Source organism: Myxine glutinosa, chromosome 7, assembly GCF_964187855.1.
Source record: "Myxine glutinosa chromosome 7, kmMyxGlut1.1, whole genome shotgun sequence".
Lineage (NCBI taxonomy): Eukaryota > Metazoa > Chordata > Myxini > Myxiniformes > Myxinidae > Myxine > Myxine glutinosa.
In genome coordinates this window covers 37,782,106-37,808,416 of record NC_136267.1, presented here as the reverse complement: position 1 = coordinate 37,808,416, position 26,311 = coordinate 37,782,106, and the positions used below count along the sequence as shown (strand labels likewise).

The window sequence follows — 26,311 nt, the reverse complement described above, 5'->3', positions numbered from 1 at the left end:
GGGGTCTGGTGGAGTGTGGCGCGTTACACATCTCCCGATTCACTCGGCGCGTTACACATCTCCCTGCCCCCCTGCGAGGAACACAGCTGCAGCAGCCCCAGCTGGCCAATGTGGTGAGCACTTGCTGCCACAACACACACTACCGCACACACAACCTCGGCCCTGGGGGGCACGGTCGCAGTGCGTGGCATCCCTACAGCCACGTCCCCTGCACCTCCCCATCATCCCCCAGTCCGACTACAGAACTGCAGCCCCCCAGTGCTCACCCACACTTGACCACACCAAGGTCCAGTCAACAGCCATGCTCCACCAGGAGACCCACCCAGAAGACATGGTCCACACACCTCGGACACGCACAGCACCACGTTGACCCTCAGGCTACACAACTACATCCCCATCATCCCGCGTCCCAAATATCAGCACAGTTGCCCCCGCAACCAGTTGAAAGCTGTGTCTTGCTACCCTATTAATTTCATCACAGCCTCCAACACTTTGGTCTACACACCTGGATCAATAATGGCGTCACTGTACAGTGTCCACCATGGCATTTCAAAATCCACCCTTAAATTTCCATCTAACCCACAGATTACCCATGCCAACCATTTGTCACATTTCACTCACCTCACCAAAGAAGGATGCTTTGCCATACACATGCCAGCCGAGCATGGCCCATATGCTCGGCGCGTTACACATCTCCCGATTCACATCCCCATGGCTCTCTTCCCAACCCGAGAGTCCATAAATCATAACGGAGCATCTGTGGAAGGTCACTCACACCATCACGTTCCACAGATGCCCCAATGGTTGTCCGGCAGGCTATCTCCATCCCTGTCCATTCGGTTTGACCCGCGTCCATCGACCAACACGGCATGGCAGGTCATCACATGCCAGTTGTCCCAAAGTCTCAGGGAGAGGGTGTCAGGTCGCATGCCCGGGTGATCACTACATCAGGCCCAAGCTGGCCATCTGCGGTGCCACCACCAAAGCGCGACCCACAACACCTCCCCCCAGTGGTCCTCAATATTTGCCATCCCAGGCTTGAGAAACCACCTCGGACCTCCCTGGAGGTCTTAACCCCCACCAGGGTCCGGTGACCCTGCCGGCCCGAGCCACCAGCTCGGACGGCGCCCCGACGGACAAGGGACGCCACACTCCACCAGACCCCCCGTGGGACCCAGGTCGTACCTCGACACCCAAGGCTGGACCCCACGTCCAAATCTCGCCATCACAGCCCCCCAGCTGGCCGGCATACCCAAATTTTGAAAGGGGCAACTTTTGCCCGAGGCCATCACCCATGACCTCTCCATGTCCAAATCCCGCAGCCCGGGGACCAATCCCCACCATGGCTGCTCCAAATCAATTTCCCATTGTAATTTTATTTTACATTTTATTTTACAAATTTTCATTCCCATTGCCAACCCGCAGCTGCAGGGAACAACCTCTACCACCGGTTGTTCTGCCCCTCCCTGCAGTTGATCCAAATTCCCTACAGGGACCAAATCTCCAGAAGCTCTATCTCCCGATCCTCCAAGATCCAAATCCAGCCCGGAGCCAACACACTCCCCCAACTGGTTGTCCAATTTTGGAGCCTCTGTTTCCAAATAGCAGTGTACAGTGAGCGTCCCCTCGGTCATTCCAACCACCTCCTTGGACCAACTCACCTCTTCCCCCAGACTCCTTTGGGCCTGAACAAGCTCTACCTCCATGGGACTGTCACAGGTCTCCAGCCGCTGGATCAACTCATCCTCATCATTAGAAATCATTCCTGGCCCCGCCAGGCTTTGATCAATATCCCCAATAAATACCCGGTCCGGCTCTATCGCATGGACCCCCAAAAACTCTACCCCCTCTTGCTCCGCACCACCGCCCTGGTGCTGCACAATTCCAAATTCATCCCCCGGTTGGGGTGTTGTGACATCCACACGGTCCCGATAAACAACCAGGCCAGAATGTGGGAAACATTCCCCATTACAACTCTCACATTCCAAATTTCCTTCCCCGCTCACCTGTGGACTCTCCACGTTTACCTGCAGGCATTCCCCCTCTACCTGTACACATTCCCCATCCACCTGTGGACATTCCCCATCCACCTGTGGACATTCCCCATCCACCTGTGGACCTGCGGTCTCCCCATTTACTTCAATTGCCATTCCCTGTGCAATTCCCAATTTTGCCATTCCCGGCTCCTGAGCCCCGTGCACATCTGCATGGGCCGTACTCTCATCTCTCCCATTCCCAATTTAGCTTCCCCCAGCTGCTGTGCCATTTCCCCAATTTTTCCTTCCATACTGTTTTCTAACCCCTCTAACCCATTTTTCACCTCTTTTATCCCGTTGTCTAACCCCTCACCGGTACCCCTCGCTTCGTCCCTCATTACCCCCAATTTTTCACTCCGAGCCCTCGCTTCGTCCCTCCTTGCCCCCAATTTTTCACTCCGAGCCCTCGCTTCGTCCCTCATTACCTCCAATTGCTCCCTCTGAGCCCTCATGTCTCCCCGAATTTCTGCAAGGTTTCGCTCACCCTCGGCCCTCTGAGCATCCATTAATTCCTTTAAAAATTTCATTAAAGCCTGGTCGTCTCTCGGGGCCGTCCCATTTGTTCCCGACTCCCCGGTAGGGGAGGGGCATAAGTTGGTGCTCGGGACGAGGGAGGTTCCAAGGCTCACCTCTGCATCAAACTCCCCTATTTCCGGCTCACTCCCAACGCTGACGGAGGCCTCGCTGCGTACTTCCATCTCGTCGACCTCCGACATCCGCTTTTCGGAAGGTCGTTCCCCGCGCGCGTATTTATTTTAATAATTCCTGAAACACAATTTAAATTTGACGAAGACGCGATATCGCGCTCCGTTTGCCCAATTGATTATCAAATTTCTCCGCCTCAACTATAAAAATTTTGCGTTCGAACGTCGAGCGCAATGTACGCCCGACCGTGTCGATGTCGCCCCGCGGACAAAAAAATTTGTCCGACCGTGTCGATGTCTCGCCGCGGACAAAAAATTTTGTCCGACGGGTTCAAATCCTACACTCCTGACACCACTTGTCGCGTAACCGTGATTAACACCACAGTTACGGATGACCGATTTGCGAGACTTTAACTCCCGAGGCGAACACTCAATGGCGGACTCAAGTTCAACACCAACGCGCGGAATGGCGGGACGCAGCGAAGGCTCCGCAACCTTATCTATTAAAATCAAACACCCAGGAAAACTGCGTTCAGATATTATGTACAAAAAGTAATATAAGGGTTTATTAGGAAAAGTAAAGCCAGTGAAAAAGCCCGCCGGTAAATCTAATAACTCTAATAAACCTAAATCGGGACGTCCCCACACGACAGACAGCAACACAAACGAGGGAGATTAATTACGAAAATAACACGTCTTGTAAAATGTACACAAGGAGCTCGGCTTATCTGTCTTTGTCGTCTTGTATTGTTTGCCGTCCACCCCGGCACCGCTCGGCCCCGATGCACCCACGAGGCCTTGCTCCACCAGGCTCCGATCCTCTCGCCGCCCACCAGGTCCGTGCACCACGCTCCAAAGCACCCAACGCAAGCCAGCAGCTTCACACGAGGTCGATCCCCACACAAAGCACGAAGACAGGACCGGAGAGAACGCAGGTGGGACTGCACGTCTCGTCCTTCCAACTCGCTTCTCAATTGCTCACTGCCAAGCTCGAACTCGACTGCGACTGCCCGAAATGGCGTGTCCTCTCCAACTCCAACTGGCGAACTCACTCCGTGTGACTTGCGACTCAACTCTCTGGTGCCTGCCTGCGTCTGCCACGAAATGGCGTCCGACCGTCGCCTATATTGGTGGCCGATGACGTCACATTGGCGCACTCCTCAGCCAATCAAAGCCTCCCGCGACTCCTGACATCTCCCGTCCGTGACCCCGCGGTCCCGGCATAACACGTCCCGGCCAGGTTTGTAGGCCTTTGGAGGTGTACACGGTGGCGGCCAATTGTGGTGGTGTTTTTGACCTGGTTTCCTGTCAATTTAATACGAAGTCCTTGTCAGGGAAAGGGGATTATTTAATGTTGCGCTAAGGACCTAACTAATGTTTATGTGGTTTGCAGTGCCATAAAGGACAAAGGTTTGATTACTAGGTGATACTCACAGGGGCGTTACCTTTAATCCCTCACTATTTAACACTCGGACCTCCAGGTAGATCCACAATCATACATCTTACCCCGACAAACGCCTAAACATCAAGAACTTATTACATGTAGAGTCCCTGTCACGACAGCCGAATACCTACCTATTCAGATCTACCTAGCTCTAGATGTTGCATTACCAAATTCATAACAATATATATATATATATATATATATATATATATATATATATATATATATATATATATATATATATATATATATATACAGGGGGCTGCAAAAGTAGGTATACAGTAATGAAAAACAAACCGTGCGCACAAAACGTATTTTATTGATTATACAAGCATTGTAATTGTAAATCCCTGGTGTTGGGCTAGCGGCTAGGGTGCCGGCTTAGGATCCAAGGATCCTGGGTTCGAATCCCGGTCGATCGCTGAATTAACGCCAGGGGGGTTGACTCAGCCTGTCATCCTTCCGAGGTCAGCTAATTGAGTACCAGTTCACTGGTAATTCCCTGTTTGTCGTTAAAGGCGGCAAAAAGGGTTGGCGTCAGGAAGGGCATCCGGCCGTAAAACATTGCTTCAAATAGGGGACCGAAAAACAACAACAACCACGGTTCCCGAAAAAGGCCAACCCCCGCTTTGCAGGGAAAAATGGCCTCTAAAGGTGGTTATTATATGTTATTTATATCAATAATAACATATCAATAATAAACATATTGTTACAGACACGACTTTGATGTTAAAGTGGGCCGAGCGGAATGGCCGTCGTGTCCGCACAAATTACCCGACTATACTCGACGTTGACGAAGCCGCGCCACGCTGGCTCAATAAGAAAAAGAAGACACCCGGCTGGATTACAATAACACAATACGACACCAATGTTTCGATTCTCAAGTATATTCGTACGGAAAAGGTTAGATTACAGGGGCTAGAGGTATATTACAGGAAGACAGGCACTTAGACACACTCTTATATTAACCCCGGACAGACGACAGACACACGGGACAACGGCTGACTCACACGGGGGTTTGATGGCTAGGAAAGGCAGGCAGTCGATGGCTCAAGGTGCACTCTTGGCTCAAGGCAGAATCGACTCGGTCCGGTCCAGAGATGCGGGGAGGTATCGTCGCGCTGGGGGTGGCGGTGGCTTCTCTCTCCAGTCTCCAAGCTGAGGCGCATCTGACGTCACGTCCGGCAAGCGGCTGCGTATATCCGGCGGGGAGTGACACGCCCTCGGCTCGTTAGCTCCGCCCAGATGGAATCGGTCCGCCCTTCTTATTGGGTGCGGGGGGGGTTTACCAGGCTCCGCCCTTGACGAGGAGCTGACAGCCAGCCCCTTCGTGGTAACCCCGTGGAGCGCATGGTCTGGAGCTAATCGAGCCGGTGTGAGGACGCATCCTCCCCCGCTCCGCCGCCATCTCCTCTGTTGTTGTTGTAATTGTTGGGGAGGAAGATGGAAGGAGGTATGGGAAAGGTCCTAAACTCACTACTGATGCCATATAATCACATTCTGGTGCAACGAAGAGTCATAATTAATGGAGACGAGGCCTTAACTGACATAGAATAAGAATAACTAGGAAGATGTCCGAAAGTTGTCTACGTGTGGTGCGGTGGACCTGGGCACGACATTTAATGGGGGAATAAGGGGAAGGTCGGCTCTACTGATTGTTATTTACATGCAATGGGACTAGGGAATGGGGGATTGGGGAAAGTTGGGGAGTATTGGAGAAAATAGGGGAATATTTACAAGCGGATATGGAGGCCAAATTCCATATTCGCAACATTGCACCCTTCTCTACCCTCGGGGCGTCCCGACCCGATAAATTTTTACCTACTTTAGTGTGGCACGCAATGTAGTTCCCTCTACTATTAACTCTACCCTGAGTGCGACAGTTTTACAGATATTCACAAATGAGTAAATATGTCCCCCTGCGACGTTGCACCCTTCTCCTCACAGAAACACACCCACAGGATAACCGAATCCGGAAAGAATTCTCAAACTAAACATACAGCCGGTAGGGAGCATTATTTACAAGACTATGCTGCTATTTACACTACGATCCAGGACCTGTTTTTGGAGGAACACATGCAGATGTTATGCATAGAGAGAGCGCGCTTGCCAGCATCGATACACCAACCCACGAGTGCTCTGTGGCCGACGGCCTTTAATAACGTGCAGAGCACCCTTTCCCAGCATCAAAAGCACCACCCTACCACACAGTCAGCACCATCCGGTGCAGTCACCATTGTTCCTTGGAATAAAAATAAATTCGACAACCCCTAACCCTGCAGGTGTCTCTTGCTCTTCTTGTGGTGCACTTGGTGTTAATTAACAGTGGTTCACCTTTATGGCATAGGTGCCACGTTGACCCATAGGTCCTTCCACGGGTGGTGCTTGGCCGCAAAAGAGCTGCGGTCCATTGTGGGTGGCCACAAACATTGCGGTCCATATGGTGTATCGATCCAGGCAGCCAACAGCGAAAGTGCAGGCCCACAACTGCGTAGCCAGCACCTCTCTCTCCTCTCTCTCTACCCCAAAGCCAGATCCTCGGAGGTGGGAGACAAAAGAAGAAACAAGTGAGTAAGGTGGTAAGGGCGCAAAAGTGCACGCAATATAAGGTAATGCACACTGGGGGCACATGGGAACCAGGTGAGACAGGTACGTTCCTATCGTACGCCCCCCCCCCACCAGGTAACCTACATGGCCCCTCCCTTACCCCTTACTGTATCCACAAAACACAACACTACCCATAAACATCTACTTTACAAATCAACAAACATCCCTACTGTCTTCCCCGTTCCTCCCATAAACCAAATTCGTCTTCTCTCCCTCCTAACCAATCAAATTTGCCATTTTCAACTCTCATCAAAATTTGCCATCTCCAACTCAACATCATAATTTGCCATTACCAATTCATCATCAGTCCCTCCTAGGGAGGGAGAGATGGAATCACCCCAATGTCTCATCCACGTCGTGATGCGTCTCACAAATCCCCAGCAATCTCATTTCCTGCACACAGAACAAAGAAAACACAGGTGTGGAGTCATCATCATCACCACAGGTAAGTGGCTGCGTATGGTGCGACAGGTTCATCAATCCTAACTATCTCCTAAATGACTTTAACAACTTTACACTACCCGGGGTCTTTCTCCGGCCAAACCATTGGCCCTCTTACACTATGGGTTCTAAAAACCAATTCCCCTTGACCAACTGTGGTGCTTTTCAATTTGGGGTCTCACTCCCCCGATTCATCTCCCGGTGCCCTCGCACAATTTCTGGGCTGTGGCGTGTACCTCTCCCAGCGGGTCTACCCACCTGCACACCTCCACCACTGCAGTTGCCTCCGAGCTTACCTGCTCCTTACCCTAACCTAACTAACTGGGGCAGGCCCTCTGGCGCTCTCCCCACTCGGTGCCCTCTCTGGCACTGGGCTACCCGGGTCCATCCTCCGGATCCTCGGGCCCCATCCACAACTCTACCGGCTCCCAGAGCCCACCTGCGGCCTCACCTGGCCGACATCCTCACAGTGGTGGAGTGCTCAACCAACTACACACACTAACAGGCTACACGCCCAGCCATTTCCACAACACTAATGCACCCATTCACAACACCATTCTGCAACCGCACCACAAGTGCCAATATCCAACCACAATTTACCTGTACCCTCTACCTAGCACTTACACTACCCGCCCCGGGTACTCGTGAAAGGGGTCCACTCTTCCCCCATCCACACCTTCGCACCATGCACACCACTCCGTACCACTTACTCCAACTTTCTCCACACACCTGTACTTGCACACCTGTGCTCTCACACTTGGTGCCACCTGCACCCTTCTCTCCCCAAGCGCATTCGCGCTGATCCACAACACTCACTACTCATACACTGCTCCACACACCTGTCCAGTTGCACACCTGTGCAATCACACCTGTTCAATTCTCACACACACGGCATCATCTCAGCTAACTACTCCCTTCTGAAACTTGCGCTTCCCAGTCGTCCCTTTAACTATTGCGCTCCCTCGTCATTATAATCCACACTAATCTACCTGCGTCCCCACTACAGGTATCAGTCACTAACTAACCTTAACGTTACCTAAGGTCATCTTCTCTAGATCCCTACACACAATATCCTAACCCACCCGGGCTAGTTTTCACTGCCATACACCCCATAAGCTATTGCTCCTTTGCCCCCACATGGGAAGGATGGTGGATTTGCCATCCCACCACATCGGGGGTCTCTCACTACCAATTTCGCTCGTCCAAATCCAACAATTCAAAAATTTTCTATTTACTGCCAATTCTATTCACTTTTCTAAATTTTGTATCAAATCACTACTATCACTATCACCATCACCCGTCTACTTATTACATCCTCTCGGTGCGCCAATTCACATCTACAGCCCGGCTTCGTACAGCCGAGCAATGAATGCGGGTTCTTTTGTGTCCGCGGCTGGATACGTCCCGCATTCGGGGCAGGGACGGAGGCTTACCCGGGCCGAGATCCCATGCACCACCTCGGCGTGAAGTCATCCAATGTCCCGATCTCGACCTGCCGGCACGTCTCAACAAAAAGTGGTCGCCATGACGACCCTTCCTATCCAGCCGCCCGCTCCGGCTATTGGAGCACAGACGCGGCCGTTCAAAGCGAGGCCCAGCGTGGGTCGCGCACGGCGGTCCTTTCGAACCCGCCGTGTCTCGGATCCCCGCTGGTTCTCGCGGCACGCGAAACCCGGCACGCACCGAGGGCCCGCTTCGGCTAAACGTCGACCTAACCTTTAACCTGTGACACGTCGATGCTTCACCTGCATGCTTACACCCCGCAGCCCGTTCCTTGCTCACACATCCAGCCGTGCCCATGCTCCTCGTACCTTTCCTTACACACCCAGGTACTCTCATTCCACTCACAGCCTTGGTCACACACCTGACCACCGAACACTTTGGCACACATTCGTTGGTCGCACACCTCACCAAAACACCGCTTCGCGCCCCCTCCTCGGTCACCTCCTCTGTGACAATCACAGGTGTGCCCTCATTCGCACACCCAACCACGTGCCTCACCACCAACTCCAGCGTGCATTCCCACTCACGCTCTACCATTCCAGGTGTGCATCCTTCCATCCCAGGTGTACATCCTCGCTCACCTGTCACAACTAACTCACTCTCCTTGTCACTCTCACTACTCTCACCTCCATTCTTGACAACGCACTCACCCTTACTCTTGACAGCACACTCTTTCCCCATGCACCTGTCCGTCACACACCTTTCTCGCGCACACTCTCCCGTTACACCCTCCGTAACACTCACCACAGGTGGACACTCTTCCTTACTTCTGACAGCGCACTCTTTCCTCATGCACCTGTCCGTCACACACCTTTCTCGCGCACACTCCTGCGCACACTCTCCCGTCACACCCTCTGTAACACTCACCACACCGCGCTTCCAGGTGCTCCCTCGCACACACGCTACGTCCGACTCACTCTCGCCAGCACACTCACTCCTTGGCACGCACTTTTTCCTCACACACCCCAGAGTCGGATTTTCTCGCACACCTCCTTTTTCGCACACCAGACCTGTCGCACACTTCACCCACGGCCTTTCACGAACACCCGGGTCTATCTCGACCCCCAAGCCTCTTAAATCACCTGGCGCATCATACGCACGACCATATTGGTCACCACTTACACCGGGTCCTCTTCCTCTTCGCTTCTCCTCCATCACCTGCGAATCCCTCATCCGGTTAATGAGCACATCACGATCCAAACACAGACTTTGGACCAATTCTTTTATCTCCTCTTTTATCTCTTTCTTATCCCCTCTCCGTCGCTTCTTAATTTCGCTCATCCCTTCTTCCACTTCTTCTAATTTGTGCTTCACTTCTTTTATTCCCCGGTACGTATCCTCAAGCTCGTCCTCCAAGGCTACCTTGACCGTTTCCATGTGCGTCCTCACCTGCCGGTCCTTCGTCTCCATAACCTCTATCACCTCGTCCAGCCTCGTTGTCAGTCCCTCACGTACCATCTGACATTCCCTCTTTGTCGCTATCAAGTCGTTTTTTATGTCGTTTTGTGTCGCTTTTAACCCTCCTAATACCGCAGTGTTCCTTTGAACCTGCTCCACTAACTCCGTTTGTCCCACCGTCAGCTGCTCCACCTCATGCGTCAGGTCCTCTATGCCCCCTTGTAACTTTACAGTCGCCTTTCTCACCTCCTTTTCCATGTGCTCCTCACAGTGCCTCACCTCCTCGCGCACTCCTCCGACTTCCTCACTCACTCCTCTTCTGATCTCCTCTCCCATCACTTGCATCTCCTGCCCAGATGCCACCCTCATCTGCTCCATTTCCTCCCTGTGAGCATCCAGTTTGGTTTCTACCCCCATTCTGACCCCCTCTATCTGCTGCTCCATTTGTTTAACTTCCCTTTCCGCTTGGTCCCTCATGTCCCTCAATTTGCCTTCCATACTGTTTTCTAACCCCTCTAACCCATTTTTCACTCCCTCTATCTGATTCTCCTGGGCAGCCATTCTATTTTCTACCCCCATTAACCCATTTTTCACTTCTTTTATCCCGTTGTCTAACCCCTCAAAATTATTGTCTATCTTCCCAAATTTCTTGTCTAACTCCTCAAAATTATTGTCTAACCCCTCACTGGTACCCCTCGCTTCGTCCCTCATTACCCCCAATTGCTCACTCCGAGCCCTCGCTTCGTCCCTCATTACCCCCAATTGGTTTCCCAAGTCATTCCTTAGGTCTTCACTTGTCTGGACCATGAGCGCCTTTATTTGTTCCATAAATAGGCCCCAATCCATCGGCGGCGCTGCTACGGTCGCGGGCGCGGTGACCAGCGAGGCGCCATTTTGTGCGTTTGCTACCCTCGCTGCTTCGCTCTCCTCATGTCCCTCATGTCCCTCAATTTGGTCCTGGACCGACCTTGCTTCACTCTCCCCTACCGGACCCCAGCCGTCTTGATCCGCCATAGCGCGACTTGCAAAATTCGAGTTTCGTAAAACAAAACAAATTTCGGCCGCTCCAAATTTTGACCAAATTTTTTTTTTTTTCCTCTATTCGTTTTTTTTTTTTTTTTCTTCAAAATTTGGTCGGGCCTCGAATCTCACTCCCGACACCAATTGTTACAGACACGACTTTGATGTTAAAGTGGGCCGAGCGGAATGGCCGTCGTGTCCGCACAAATTACCCGACTATACTCGACGTTGACGAAGCCGCGCCACGCTGGCTCAATAAGAAAAAGAAGACACCCGGCTGGATTACAATAACACAATACGACACCAATGTTTCGATTCTCAAGTATATTCGTACGGAAAAGGTTAGATTACAGGGGCTAGAGGTATATTACAGGAAGACAGGCACTTAGACACACTCTTATATTAACCCCGGACAGACGACAGACACACGGGACAACGGCTGACTCACACGGGGGTTTGATGGCTAGGAAAGGCAGGCAGTCGATGGCTCAAGGTGCACTCTTGGCTCAAGGCAGAATCGACTCGGTCCGGTCCAGAGATGCGGGGAGGTATCGTCGCGCTGGGGGTGGCGGTGGCTTCTCTCTCCAGTCTCCAAGCTGAGGCGCATCTGACGTCACGTCCGGCAAGCGGCTGCGTATATCCGGCGGGGAGTGACACGCCCTCGGCTCGTTAGCTCCGCCCAGATGGAATCGGTCCGCCCTTCTTATTGGGTGCGGGGGGGGTTTACCAGGCTCCGCCCTTGACGAGGAGCTGACAGCCAGCCCCTTCGTGGTAACCCCGTGGAGCGCATGGTCTGGAGCTAATCGAGCCGGTGTGAGGACGCATCCTCCCCCGCTCCGCCGCCATCTCCTCTGTTGTTGTTGTAATTGTTGGGGAGGAAGATGGAAGGAGGTATGGGAAAGGTCCTAAACTCACTACTGATGCCATATAATCACATTCTGGTGCAACGAAGAGTCATAATTAATGGAGACGAGGCCTTAACTGACATAGAATAAGAATAACTAGGAAGATGTCCGAAAGTTGTCTACGTGTGGTGCGGTGGACCTGGGCACGACATTTAATGGGGGAATAAGGGGAAGGTCGGCTCTACTGATTGTTATTTACATGCAATGGGACTAGGGAATGGGGGATTGGGGAAAGTTGGGGAGTATTGGAGAAAATAGGGGAATATTTACAAGCGGATATGGAGGCCAAATTCCATATTCGCAACAATATCAATAATAAACATATTAATCCCTCAAATGTTCAAACTGTTTGCCCCCGGCATTCACACACTCCACTAGTCGAGTGTGGACACCCATGCACACTCTGGCACAAAGGTCTTTATCAGCATCTGCCCTCAATCTCCCCCTCAATCTGCCCTGCCTCTCCTCCTCAATCTGCCCCGCCTCTCCCCCTCAATCTTTCCCACCTCTCCTCCTCTCTCTGACCCGCCTCTCCCCTCAGTATTTCCCACCTCAGTATATTGAACAGTCTTCCAGTACTGTTTCAAAATCCATTTGCGCTCCTCGTCCGTTGAATTACCAGCCATCGTTAAATTTCCACTTCACCTGCAAATAATAGATGTATTATAGAAAAAATTACGAAAATAAAAAGATTTAAAATGGTAATAATGATTTTAATGAATTAAATGAATTCTAGTATTAAATGAATCCTAGCACCACTATTATAATACTGGTAATACTGGTATAATCCTTACTGTATACCTACTTTTGCAGCCCCCTGTATATATACTGTACTAAGAGATATACCTGTCAAGGAGAGGTGTTGAGAAGTTATAGTATTTGATGAGAGCCATGGAACAACAATGCAGTTACGAAATGAATAAGTGTTGACAACAATTCAGTGATGAACTGAAAAAAGGGAGGCAACAACGAGAACTAGCATGGCACTTGGTGTAGCGCATACCTCCGCCAAGCCGAACAGTTTACGTTTTGTATCCCACTCAGATACCAGATCTGCATCCGGCTCTCCACCAAAATAGAATCATTCCTTCCTTACCACCTGTCCACGAAGTTTCGTCCAAATCCGTCCACAATTTTTTCAGATATCATGATACGTATCGTTTTTGGTCCCATCTCTTAATCTATCTATAATTCCAGTAATCTCTGTGTGTTTGTATGTGTGTATGTGTGTGTGTATGTTTGTCTGTGACCGCTGTTTCTCGACAACTACCGGTCCGATATACTTGAAACTTGCCAGGTATATTGCTGGGGACCCGAGGATGTGCCTTTTCAAGGTTTGAAATTAATCGGACAAGTAGTTACCGAGCTATGGCGATTTCTTTACCAAACACTGCAAGCCGTTCGCTTTGGACCAAACCATTGCATGTAAATAGAGGGGGGGGGGGGTTCTGTGGTCGTTGCGAATGGACCAAACCATTCATGTAAATAGAGGGGGGGGGGGGTTCTGTGGTCGTTACTGCCACGTGGTTTCAAAGTTTTTTTTTGTTGTTGTTGTTTGCACGCATGTTTTTTTGCACCCACGTACGGGCACGCCCTAGGATGTTTACACACACACACCCCTACACAATTTTTTTTTTTTTTTTTTTTTTTGGCAAGGAACGGGCACCCACGTACGGGCACATCCTAGCTTATATATAGTACGGGCATGCCCTAGTCTATCTATAATTCCAGTAATCTCTGTATGTCTGTATGTCTGTGACCGCTGTTTCTCGACAACCACGGGTCCGATATACTTGAAACTTGCCAGGTATATTGCTGGGGACCCGAGGATGTGCCTTTTCAAGGTTTCATATTAATCGGACAAGTAGTTACCGAGCTATGTCCAAAAAACGATTCAACCAATCAGAGAGCAGCGAGTTATCACGTGTGCCGAACGTGGCGAACAGACTCTGCCTCGGACGGCACATTTGAGAGCGTATTCATTTATTTCACGTTGGCAAACTATGTTGCCGCTATGTTGGCGTTAAACTATGTTTTAAAACTAATTAAAACTAATTTGCGATTCTTTCGCTTTCCTGCGCGTTTGTGCACGCTATGGCGATTTCTTTACCAAACTCCGCAAGCCGTTCGCTTTGGACCAAACCATTTCATGTAAATAGAGGGGGGGGATTGTCACCGTACTCGCAAGCCATTCGCTTTGGACCAAACCATTTCATGTAAATAGAGGGGGGGGATTGTCACCGTACTCGCAAGCCGTTCGCTTTGGACCAAACCATTTCATGTAAATAGAGGGGGGGGGGGGGGGGATTGTCACCGTACTCGCAAGCCGTTCGCTTTGGCTTTGCGAATGGACCAAACCATTTCATGTAAATAGAGGGGGGGGATATAATTTTAGATATATATATAGTACGGGCATGCCCTAGTGGTGAAGAATTACTTGAAAAAAAGTATTGTATCCACCCAGATCTGGATCTGAATCGTCTACAAAATCTAATCATTTCGTCCTTGTCACATACCCAACCTGTCCACCAAATTTCGGCCATATGATCATCATCATCATCATCATCATCATCATCGTCGTCGTCGTTTCACGGCCGTTTCCATGCTTGCATGTGTAAGCCGTGCTTCACCTAATGGCTGCTTTCCAGGCTGCACGATCCGTTGCTAGCCCTCTTCGTCCTTTAACTCTGAGATCATCTCTGAGCAACTCATTCCATGTACACTACTCACAATAAGTTAGGGATATTGTGGGAGTGAGTTTATTAATTTTTATAGGGGTTGGGGTATTGAAATCAAGAATGCTGCGTTTTTTCACACTCATTAATAACCATAGAATTAGGACCAACAACTTTTTTCAACATAATTAATACACAAAATCAACCACATCGAAGAACCTGCCAATATCCCTAACTTATTGTGAGTAGTGTATTCCTTGAGCGGCCTCAAGCTCTCCTTCCATTCACATTTATATTTATACACCTCTTCACACAGCTGCCCTCCCCCATCCTTTGCATGTGTCCAAACCACCTCATCCTACCCCGACGCATAACCTCACTAATGCTCTCTATACCTAACCTATCTCGTAATTCTACATTTGTCTTCCTATCCTTCAGTGTCACATTACACATCCATCTCACCATTCTCATTTCATTTCGTTCACACCTCCGTTCATCCTCCTTTTTGATCGCCCAAGTTTCACTGCCATACAACACTGCACTTCTAACGCAAGCTGCATAAAGTTTTCCCTTCAGCTGGAGAGAGACCCCCTTCTACCCCACTTGATGTCAATAGGGGTAACAACTCCCGACACAACCTCCAACCATTTCTAATTCTTCCAATCACTGCTGCCTCAGCACAACCACCTGCAGCAATCATATCACCAAGGCAACAAAATTTATCAACACATTTCAGGGATATGTCCCCATAAATTAATCTTTCAACTCTGACTGGTACCACTTGTTTACCTGCGCAGACAGCGCATTTAAAGTCAGGAACCACCTGCAGTCTACCTCTGATGCCACAACACCTCTTGTACACCCAGCAGTTACAGCACCTCAACTCTCTGGTCTGCTATAACTCTGGTGTGATAACTGGTCAGTGGAGGACAAAGTATATATAATATGCGAGATGATGAATTGCTTGTTCTTTGGCTTCAACCCTTTTATCTACCGAGTGAAATTTTTTCCCAGTTATCTATATTTCATCACAAGCAAATTAACATATTGGGAATTTGGTAATAATCCAGATAATAAAATTGTATCCAGATAATACAAGCCGTATTCTGAGATGGAGACAGACCAAAAGTGAATGTTTTACCCTATGTGCGGAGTGCCAACCAAGCTTAAGCAATTGGTAATAATCCCATGATGGTTGGAAACCCCCTGGGAGCCACACTGATATGAAATTGAAACATCGAAGACTGGACGATCCTGTCGACCATCGAGTAGATGGGCCGTATAAGGTTTCAGAGCAATTGGTTGGTAAACAAGCGTTACGCCTAGGTCCCCCGTCGGGGAAGTGATGTGAGTTGACAAAGTGGAACACGCAGAAAACATGCTATGATATGATATTTCGCTCACAAGGTTCAGACATACATGGAGGCGGCCATCTTGGATTTTGACGTGGCGACCCAATTTTCAATAGCGTTCTTCCTTATGCCTAGATACACCCACACACCAGAAGGTACTTCGCTTATTTTTCAAGATATTTCGCTCACAAGGTTCAGACATATATATGGTGGCGGCCATCTTGGATTTTGACGTGGCGACCCAATTTTCAATAGCGTTCTTCCTTATAGCGAGATACACCCACACACCAGATTAGAAGTTGGTACTTCGCTTATTTTTCAAGATATGCAGGTTACAAGGTTCAGACATACATGGCATCAGACATACATGGCGGCGGCCATCTTGGATTTTGACGTGGCGACCGAATTTTAAACAGCGCTCTTGCTTGTGCCGAGATACACCCACACACCAGATTAGAAGTTGGTAATTCGCTTATTTTTCAAGATATTTCGCTCACAAGGTTCAGACATATATATGGTGGCGGCCATCTTGGATTTTGACGTGGCGACCCAATTTTCAATAGCGTTCTTCCTTATGGCGAGGTACACCCACACACCAAATTAGAAGTTGGAACTTCGCTTATTTTTCAAGATATTCATCTCACAAGGTTCGGCCATACATGGCGGCGGCCATCTTGGATTTTGACATGGCGACCCAATTTTCAATAGCGTTCTTCCTTATGCCTAGATACACCCACACACCAGATTAGAAGTTGGTACTTCGCTTATTTTGCAAGATATTCATCTCACAAGGTTCGGACATACATGGCGGCGGCCATCTTGGATTTTGATGTGGCGACCCAATAGCTACACCCACACACCAGATTAGACATTGGTACTTCGCTTATTGTTCGAGATATTTCGCTCACACGTTTCAGACATATATATGGTGGTGGCCATCTTGGATTTTGACGTGGCGACCCAATTTTCAATAGCGTTCGTCCTTATGCCGAGATACACTCACACACCAAATTAGAAGTTGGTACTTCGCTTATTTTTCAAGATATTCATCTCACAAGGTTCAGACATACATGGCGGCGGCCATCTTGGATTTTGACGTGGCGACCCAATTTTCAATAGCGTTCTTCCTTATGCTTAGATACACCCACACACCACATTAGAAGTTGGTACTTCGCTTATTTTTCAAGATATGCGGGTTACAAGGTTCAGACATACATGGCGGCGACCATCTTGGATTTTGACGTGGGTTGCACCCACACACCAAATTCGAATGCGATCCTACGCTTACGCACGCACGCACGGACGGACGGACACACGGACGGAGGGGAAAGCCATAGTCCCCCTTTCGCTCCGCTGTGCGACGGGGGACAATAATGGACAAGTATGGATCCAAAGTTTCAGGGGTAACCCCCTCCCTCCTGCCTTCCCCCTGGCAGTTGGGGAGCCTTTCCCTCTGGCAGCCTCTCCACCCCCTGGCAGCCTTTCCCTCCTGCCCCCCCACCCACCCCCAGGGACCCCCCATGATCTGAAATTGAAAAATCGATTGAGCGGGCCATCGAGTAGAAGGGATGTACAGTCACGTGAAAAAGTAGTACACCCCATGTAAAGTTTTGACTTTTTCAACATATTTCAAAATACAGCTATTTGATCTTCATTTCAACAATATTGATAGATAAAGGTGATATTGTGGCGGACACGATGGCTCGGTGACATCATTCCGCGCACCAATGGGGTGTCGGCCACGCCCGAGGGGTAGGCGTGGCCTCGGGATATACACAGGACTCGCAGCCCCGAGAGAGTTAGTGCTACAGTTTGAGCTTTACAATAAAGACTCTTTTGATCCTACGCGTTGTGGCTTACCTTCTTTGGCAAACAAGTTGCGTGCGTAGCACCACGCTACAATATAATATAACAAATATCATGAAACATTTACATTTTGTAGTCGATTGTATAATTTAAATAACCATAAATGCAAATTTCGCATGTGGAAAAAGTAAGTACACCCTTGGCTCTAATAGGTGGTATTGCCCCCTTTGGCACAAAAAACCTCAAGTAGGCGTTTCTTATAACTGTCTACCAGTCTCTGACATCGACTGGGAGAAATTTTTGCCCACTCCTCCATGCAGAATTCTTTCAGCTGTGCGATGTTTGAGGGGTTTCTTGCATGCACAGCTCGTTTCAAATCCCCCCACAACATCTCGATGGGATTTAGATCCGGGCTTTGACTTGGCCATTCCAGAACCCTCCATTTCTTTCTTTTCAGCCATTCATTGGTGGATTTACTGGTATGTTTAGGGTCATTGTCATGTTGCAAGGTCCACTTTCGGTTGAGCTTCAACTTTCCGACAGATGGCCTCACATTATCCTCAAGCACCCTCTGGTACGATGAAGAATTCATAGTGGATTCTATGATGGTGAGCTGCCCAGGCCCTGATGCAGCAATGCTGCCCCAAACCATAATATTTCCACCACCATGCTTTACAGTTGATATCAGGTTCCTGTGGTCAAATGCTGTCTTTGGTTTTCACCAATCATGTCTCCTGGTACTGTGGCCAAATAGCTCTACCTTTGACTCATCTGTCCAGAGCACATTGTTCCAGAAGTGTTGGTCTTTGCCTAGGTGTTCATTGGTAAACTTTAGTCTTGCCCTGATGTTCTTTCTGGACAGCAAAGGTTTCCTCCTGGCACACCTCCCATGTTGATCAAATTTGTGCAGCCTCTTTCTAATGGTAGACTCGTGCACTTTGACATCAACAGTGGCAAGAGCTACCTGTAGGTCCCGTGATGACATTCGAGGGTTCTTAGACTTCTTTCAGCATCTTGCGGTCTGCTCTCGGGCTGAACTTGCTGGGGCGGCCTGGCCTGAACAAGTTGGCAGTTGTTTGGAATCTTCTCCACTTGTAGATGATTATCCAGACAGTCGAATGATTGATTTCAAATTGTTTGGAGATCTTTTTAAATCCCTTCCCTGACTCGTATGCATCCATAACCTTCTTTCTGAAGGCCTCAGAGAGCTCGTTTGATCTCGGCATGGTGACGCCGCACACTTTTGTATACTTAGTCAAGGCTCATATAAGAGCTAAAATCAACAACAAAGAGCAAACCAAACTAAATGTCTGAGGTTTAAATAAGACAGGTTCCTCCAAGATCCTCTCTGACGATGTTCTAATCATTTGCACCCGAGCTGGTGCACCCGATTTTAATTTTAGGTCTTTGAAGTAGTGATAAATGTAGGGGTGTACTTACTTTTTCCACATGCAAAATTTGCATTTATTTTATTTGAATTATACAATGGACTACAAAATGTAAATGCTTCATGATATTTGTTATACATATATTTGTGTTATATCACCTTTATCTATCAATATTGTTGAAATGAAGATCAAATAGCTGTATGTTGAAATATGTTGAAAAAGTCAAAACGTTACATGGGGTGTACTTACTTTTTCACATGACTGTATATGGGGTTTTAGAGCAATCGGTTGGTAAATAAGGGACGAGTAGGGATCCAAGGTTTGGGGTGTAACGCCTCCCCTCTACCCCTCCCAGGCCCCAGCAACCCCGATGATCCGAAATCGGAAAACGTAAAATCGAGTGATCCCTGCAAATCATCGAGTAGAAGGGCTGTGTCGGGTTTCAGAGCAATGGCTTGGTAAATAAGGGACGAGTAGGGATCAGAAGTTTCAGAGGGTAACCCCTCCTCATTGCCCCCCCCCCCCGCCCCCTCCCTCACCTCCTTCCTAGGAGCCCCATGATCCAAAATCGAAAAAAAACGAAGAACAAGCAATTATGCAGGCTACTGTCTTGTATTCATTTGTCAAGTTTCAGAACAATCAGCCGGGTGACAAGGGAGAAGTAGCAAAAGTTAACGAACGGACGGACGGACATCACGACCCATTTTACAAGTTAATCTCTTCGAGAATTGAGATGAGACGACCTAAAAGTAATTCCATACAGGAAAATTACTGTTTTTAGGGACCTCATAAACAACAGGCACGGATAATTAATATAACGTGTTAAACAAGGTGGTGTAAAAGATGGTGCATCAATGGCAATAAAATTCTGGAAAAGTTTTTTTTTTTTGCCGCTGCAGCCTTTAATTTTTTATATTTTAATTCACTGAACTATAATACTTGAACAAAAAATGTCTTGCTTGCACTTCCAAAAAAACAGCTGTTTAACATCATTGGCCAAAGTTTTGCACTGACCAATCAAAATTGCCATGTTCTCTGACGTTGGAGTTGGCAGAGAAGATTCAGCCCCCCTATCCCCATACCCTCAGCCCCCTCCCCCCCCCCACTCCAACTCACCCTCATCAGAAGGAGAGAAAGCACAACCATTGGCGCAACAATGGGCAGCCAACGGCGAGACTAGATCAGGAAGTGCCTGACAGCATGCCTGCATCACGCCCTCGGCGCATCAGGAAAGGCACACCACACTTGCGCACAACGCCCCTTTCGTCCTTTGTTCCTTACTTAGTCTGCCTGTGATAACATTAGTGCTAATAGACAAGATACTGTTATCATCTAGTTAAGCATGCCATCTGGTTATCTGTGTCTTTTGATTGCATTTCGCTTCCTGTGTCCCAATCCCAGTTAATTTTAAACCGATTTGCTTTTATACGAGTTCCTGTGCATTTTGAGCCGTGGTTCCGTCCTGTGTAAGTAAATTCACACATCAAGCCAACCACGTGGTTAAATGAGTAGAACTGCACAGTGGTGGATTATCCACAAGTGCACATTTTCACCTCCTCCCGGTGTCTCGGGAGATAATTCGCCAGTAGTCTCATGTTACAATATATTGCGCAAACACGCACACCACACACGCGCACACACGCTTAGAGGTAAAGGCACTCATCTAGCTCAGGTTCAAATCTTGAACCAGCTATGAGCTGTCACCATGGTATTTTGCATCAGTGTGTAGAGTGTACATGCCTTTCATTAGATCTATGTTAAGGTGGAGGACCCAGCTAATACTAATAGCACTGGTTGTTGGTGGATGTGAAACATCCCATTATATGTCTTTCGGGAAGAGTAGGCGAGTTATCACGAGCACCCTGGACAAATTACAAATTCCTGCCAGTCGAACGTCAGGCCCTGCCAATCTGTTCGTGAACGATTTGGGGTAAAACACTCCCCCCCCCCCCCCCCCCCCCGCCATCCCCTGGACCCCTGCCGACCCCTCAAAAAAGTGGAAGTGATTTGAGTTGTTAAAGAAGAAGAAATTTCATATAAACAACAGGAAAAACTTTCAAAGGTTTTAAAGTAACAAAAGTGATGGAATTATGGATTAAATTGCAAGAATATTATGAGCTGGCTACATTATTAGGTCAGGCACCAAGCATTTTGTACAAACCCTTCGGAGAGCTGGCAGCCGTGGCAGGTTGGCTAGGCTGGTGAGACCCGCACCACTGAGCTGCAGGGATGTCAAGGCCTTGAAGTCATCCGAGAGACCGTCGATCTCTCCTCCCGGAGCGCAACAGTCATCAAGAACCAGCTCTTTTATCTATAAATGCATAACACCCTATCATCAATGTTACTATGATACAAGGGAAAACACATTCCTTTCTTTAGTATTTCATGATTGTTGTACTATACTCAGAAATAAAGGAAGCAAAACAATATACTATTGAGTATAATAAACACAGTGATTAATGGGATGAACCAATTTCACATAATAATTTCTCTGTTCCAAGCACCACTCAGCCTGGGTTGGTAACCCGAGTGCTTCTGATACTGCGCTTCAGGGATGATTTAACCAAACCATATTGCCTAGCAATACAGCACTTTTTAAATAACGTAATCCACCCCGGATTGCTCGTCCGCATGTGCAGAAATCCCTGGTAAGGAAGTCAATCAGGGGAAGTGGATGAATGGTGAAACGACTAAGAAACTTTTAAAGAAGCAGAAAGTACTTGTGAGCGTACCTATGAGAAAGGGGTGTGCCTCTGCGCAACTAAACAGTTGGAGACCTTCCTGATCAACGAGTTCAAAAAGTTGATATCTTGCAGTACGTATTGCAAACATTCCTGACGATGTGGGCCCGTGAAAAGCCGGAGGTTCCTTCCACCCAAACCTTCGTGCTTCTTAACTCCGATGGGAATGTCATATCTGGGGCTTGTCAATGCACAGGGTAAGTTTAAAATTATGTTTGGGCGGAGAAAGGGGGGGGGGGGGCGGTGGGAAGGAGGGTAGCTGTAGGAGTTGTATATGCAGTGAGTGCCGTTACAAATATCTTCTAGGCAGAGGTTATGCTTTCACCCCTGTTCGTTTGCTTGTCTGTTTATTACTTGCGAAAATCGAAGATCTTTCAGTCTTGTGGGTTATTCTGTCTGTCTGTTTGTCGACAGGTCACAATTTTCAACCGATCTTCACAAAACTTTGGTCAGTTGGTCATATCGAGTTGGTCATAAGCAAGAAGCCTATATAGGTTTTGGGGTCAAAAGGTCAATAGGTTAAAGGCCAAAAGGTCAACATAGGCCGAATTTTTAAAATCCTCAATTTGTATCCGATTAACTTGAAATTTGAAGAGGATTTGCATATCTCGCCACTGAATTCAACCACCAAGTAATTCTGAGGTCATCATAGGCCAACAACTTATTTTAGGGATTTCGCAAGTATCATGCTATGCACGACATATTTCTTGTTTGTTTGTTTGTATGTGAACAGGAAATCTCAAAATGTTATGGATGGATTCGAGTGAAATTTGGTGGAGAGGTTGGGTGGGTGACAAGAAGAAATGATTTGATTTTGGTGAAGATCCGGATACTATAATTTTTTTTAACGACTCTTCAGCATCGAGTGATCAGGCCAAAAACAATATCTCAAAACGGTACAAATGGATTATGACAAAACATGGTGGATGAGTTGCGTAGGTGACAAGAGCAAGCGATTTGATTTTGGTTCAAGTCCAAATCCAGATCCGGCCTATCAGTGAGATACAAAATGTAAACTGCTCAGCCTGGTGGAGGTACTCTACAGAGTGTCGTTCTAGTTGTGTTTGGTTCCCGGGTTCACAAGACCAATTGCACCAGATTTTGGTGAGAGGATAAGCGTCCGTCCATGTGCTTTGTAACCACAGCTGCCGCTAGCCAATTGTACAGGAAATGATAAGAAACGAACTCCTATCATCCATGGATATTTCTCATATTCCTAATATTTCCATGAGTCCGATTTGCATTCAGGAACAGGACAATTATGGTTAACCATTTTTAAATTGCCACTCTTTCGTCTAAATGCTGAAAATTATGTTTACAAGACGATTCCAATGACAGGTTTTGCGGTAGCAATGGCAGATTAAAAGTGCCCTGCTATCTGAACCGAGCCACTGTAAACACAACTACAGCGCATGTGCAAAAGGCCTCATTTAGTTGGCATTCATACGTCATTTTGAAAGTTCCGTATTTGAGCTGGAGAGAAGTGCGATCGGTAGAAGTACGTCGCAACATTGCCAAATCAAGGGACAAGTTAGATATTCCTTCATTTTGATTTTGGTTTAATCAGCTCCATAAAATGACAAGCCAGTGGATAACCTCAAGCGCCAAGTTTACATCTCATCATCTCTTTAAAAACCCTCTGCAACCTCTCTCTTACCTTCCGCCCATTAATATTGTTGTGTTGTTTTGAAGATTTTTCAAAGCAAAAAAATGTTTTGAAGTTTGAAGTTGGAAAAAAAAAAAACCTGTAAGTTTTGCTGCAAAGATTTATGGAAAATAACCACCTACATCCATAGAGAAGTTGCATTGCGTGGAAATGGCTTTCCACTCAAATTGGGTGAATCGTAAAAGCAGATTGCAGAACACAGGTTGTTGGTGCGTGGAAAGAAGACAAACGGCCATGTACGCAAGAGAATATGGCAGAACACATGGCATTTATTTGCCTTTCCTCCCTTTCTATCTCCTTCCTTTTCTCCATTTGGATTTTCTCATTTGACCTCCTTCACTCCTTCGTGCATACGTAATCATCATTTCGGTTCATTGAGAACATCAAATACTGGACAAGTCAGTCCGCAGACTGATATTTTTCAGGTTTACAACAGTAAAAGTGTTTCATAAAACTTGACAAATATCTATATCTATCTATAATTCCAGTAATCTCTGTATGTCTGTGACCGCTGTTTCTCGACAACCACGGGTCCGATATACTTTAAACTTGCCAAGTATATTGCTGGGGACCCGAGGATGTGCCTTTTCAAGGTTTCATATTAATCGGACAAGTAGTTACCGAGCTATGTCCAAAAAACGATTCAACCAATCAGAGAGCAGCGAGCTATCACGTGTGCCGAACGTGGCGAACAGACTCTGCCTCGGACGGCACATTTGAGAGCGTATTCATTTATTTCACGTTGGCAAACTATGTTGCCGTTAAACTATGTTTTAAAACTAATTAAAACTAATTTGCGATTCTTTCGCTTTCCTGCGCGTTTGTGCACGCTATGGCGATTTCTTTACCAAACTCCGCAAGCCGTTCGCTTTGGACCAAACCATTTCATGTAAATAGAGGGGGGGGATTGTCACCGTACTCGCAAGCCGTTCGCTTTGGACCAAACCATTTCATGTAAATAGAGGGGGGGGATATAATTTTAGATATATATATAGTACGGGCATGCCCTAGTATATAAAACACAGTTTGTGTGTGTGTAATGTTACCGATAGACTCCTAAACGGAGAGGCTCACGTGCTTGATATTTGGCATAGACATGGCCATTGAGCCTGGGAAGGACATGGCCTACCTAAAAATATTTGACGAGATCCATATTTTTTATTCATATTTACCTCAGCGCATTTCAGCGATGAATATTATACACGGAATCTGAGCCGGTGGCAGAGCAGCGCGCTGATTCGCTCAGAGCGATCACGTGATGTTCCAGCCTTGCCGCCATAATCTCACAGTTACGCGTTCGCACGTAATTCAGAGCGAAAAGCGATTGCGTTTTTTCACATTTCAGCGAGGAACATTGCCATTCACACCACATAGGTTTTTTTTTCTTTCATCTTTAGATCCATATTTTTAGCCATAACGTAGCGAACGTAGTGTAGCTAACGTAGCGTTAGCATAACGTAGCATAGTGTAGCGATCCTCGCTCAGGATCTTCGTCAGGTTCGCGAGCGAGTTAGCTAAAACGTAAAAGTGAAAATATATCGAATGCTGTTTTGATGCTTTTTACTGCTGTTTTGATGCTTTTACATTGCTGTTTTGATGCTTTTTCACTGGTTTTGATGCTTTTTCACTGCTGTTTTGATGCTTTTTCACAGCTGTTCTGATGCTTTTTTGCCGTTTTTTTTAATATAAAAATCTCATTAAAAAAAAAAAATCCAAAAAAATCTCACAATGATGACATATAATTCACACAAAACGTTGAAATAACCGCGTAATATTGCGGTGATGTTTAACTCTGAGTGAGAATAGTTCTAAATTTTAAAAACTTTCATCTGATATTTGTGATTTATTTCAAACAAACTGTATTTCCCATCTACATGGCCATGTATTCCTATTAACGTTATGTAAAGTACATAAATTGTGTTGATTACATCATTTGTGGATGTGATCAATTGCCAGTAACCATCTATATCCCTCTCCTCCCCTTCCCCCCCTCCCCTCTCCCCTACCCCTCCCCCTCCCTTTCCCCCCTACCCCTTCCTTTCCCCCCTACCCCTTCCTTTCCCCCTACCCCTTCCTTTCCCCCTACCCCTTCCCCTCCCCTTCCCCCTCCACCCTACCCTCTCCCCTTCCCCCTCCCTTTCCCCCCTTCCCCTCCCCCCTCTCCTCCCCTCCTCTCTTCTCCCCTCCCCCCTCTTCTCCCCTCCCCCCCTCTTCTCCCCTCCCCCCCCCGTTCCCCTCCCCTTTCCCCTCCCCCTCTTCTCCCCTCCCCCCCCGTTCCCCTCCCCTTTCCCCTCCCCCTCCCCTCCCCCGCCCGGAAATGCCGGGCACTTCTGCTAGTATATATATAATATATATATACTAGCGGGGTCACCCGTGGGAATCCCACGGGCATGGATGTGTGTGACATTTCGACATATTGAGTTATATGCTGCACATTCATTTTTACAAAATGGTTACTGGCAAGTCATCAGATCCAGAAATGGTGTGAATTTAGTTATTTCACATAATATGTGACCCCTCACTCCTCTCCACCTGACACTCTCCTGTCTCCACCTGACACTCTCCTGTCTCCACCTGACACTCTCCTCTCTCCACCTAGCACTCCTCTCCTCTCCAAACCCTCACATCCCTCTCCTTTCCAATCCCTCACCTCTCCAATCCCTCACACTCCTCTCCTCTGCAATC

At 47.8% G+C, this 26,311-nt stretch overlaps 1 protein-coding gene across 1 annotated transcript in view; it reads right to left on the bottom strand.

The window, feature by feature from the left end:
• LOC137431132 (acidic leucine-rich nuclear phosphoprotein 32 family member B) overlaps positions 1-26,311 on the bottom strand; it is a 117,561-nt gene that overhangs the window by 86,580 nt on the left and 4,670 nt on the right. The window contains exon 2 of the mRNA XM_068122111.2: positions 21,381-21,530. Coding sequence (XP_067978212.2) covers positions 21,381-21,530 — 150 coding nt within the window. The remainder of the gene's footprint in view (positions 1-21,380; positions 21,531-26,311) is intronic.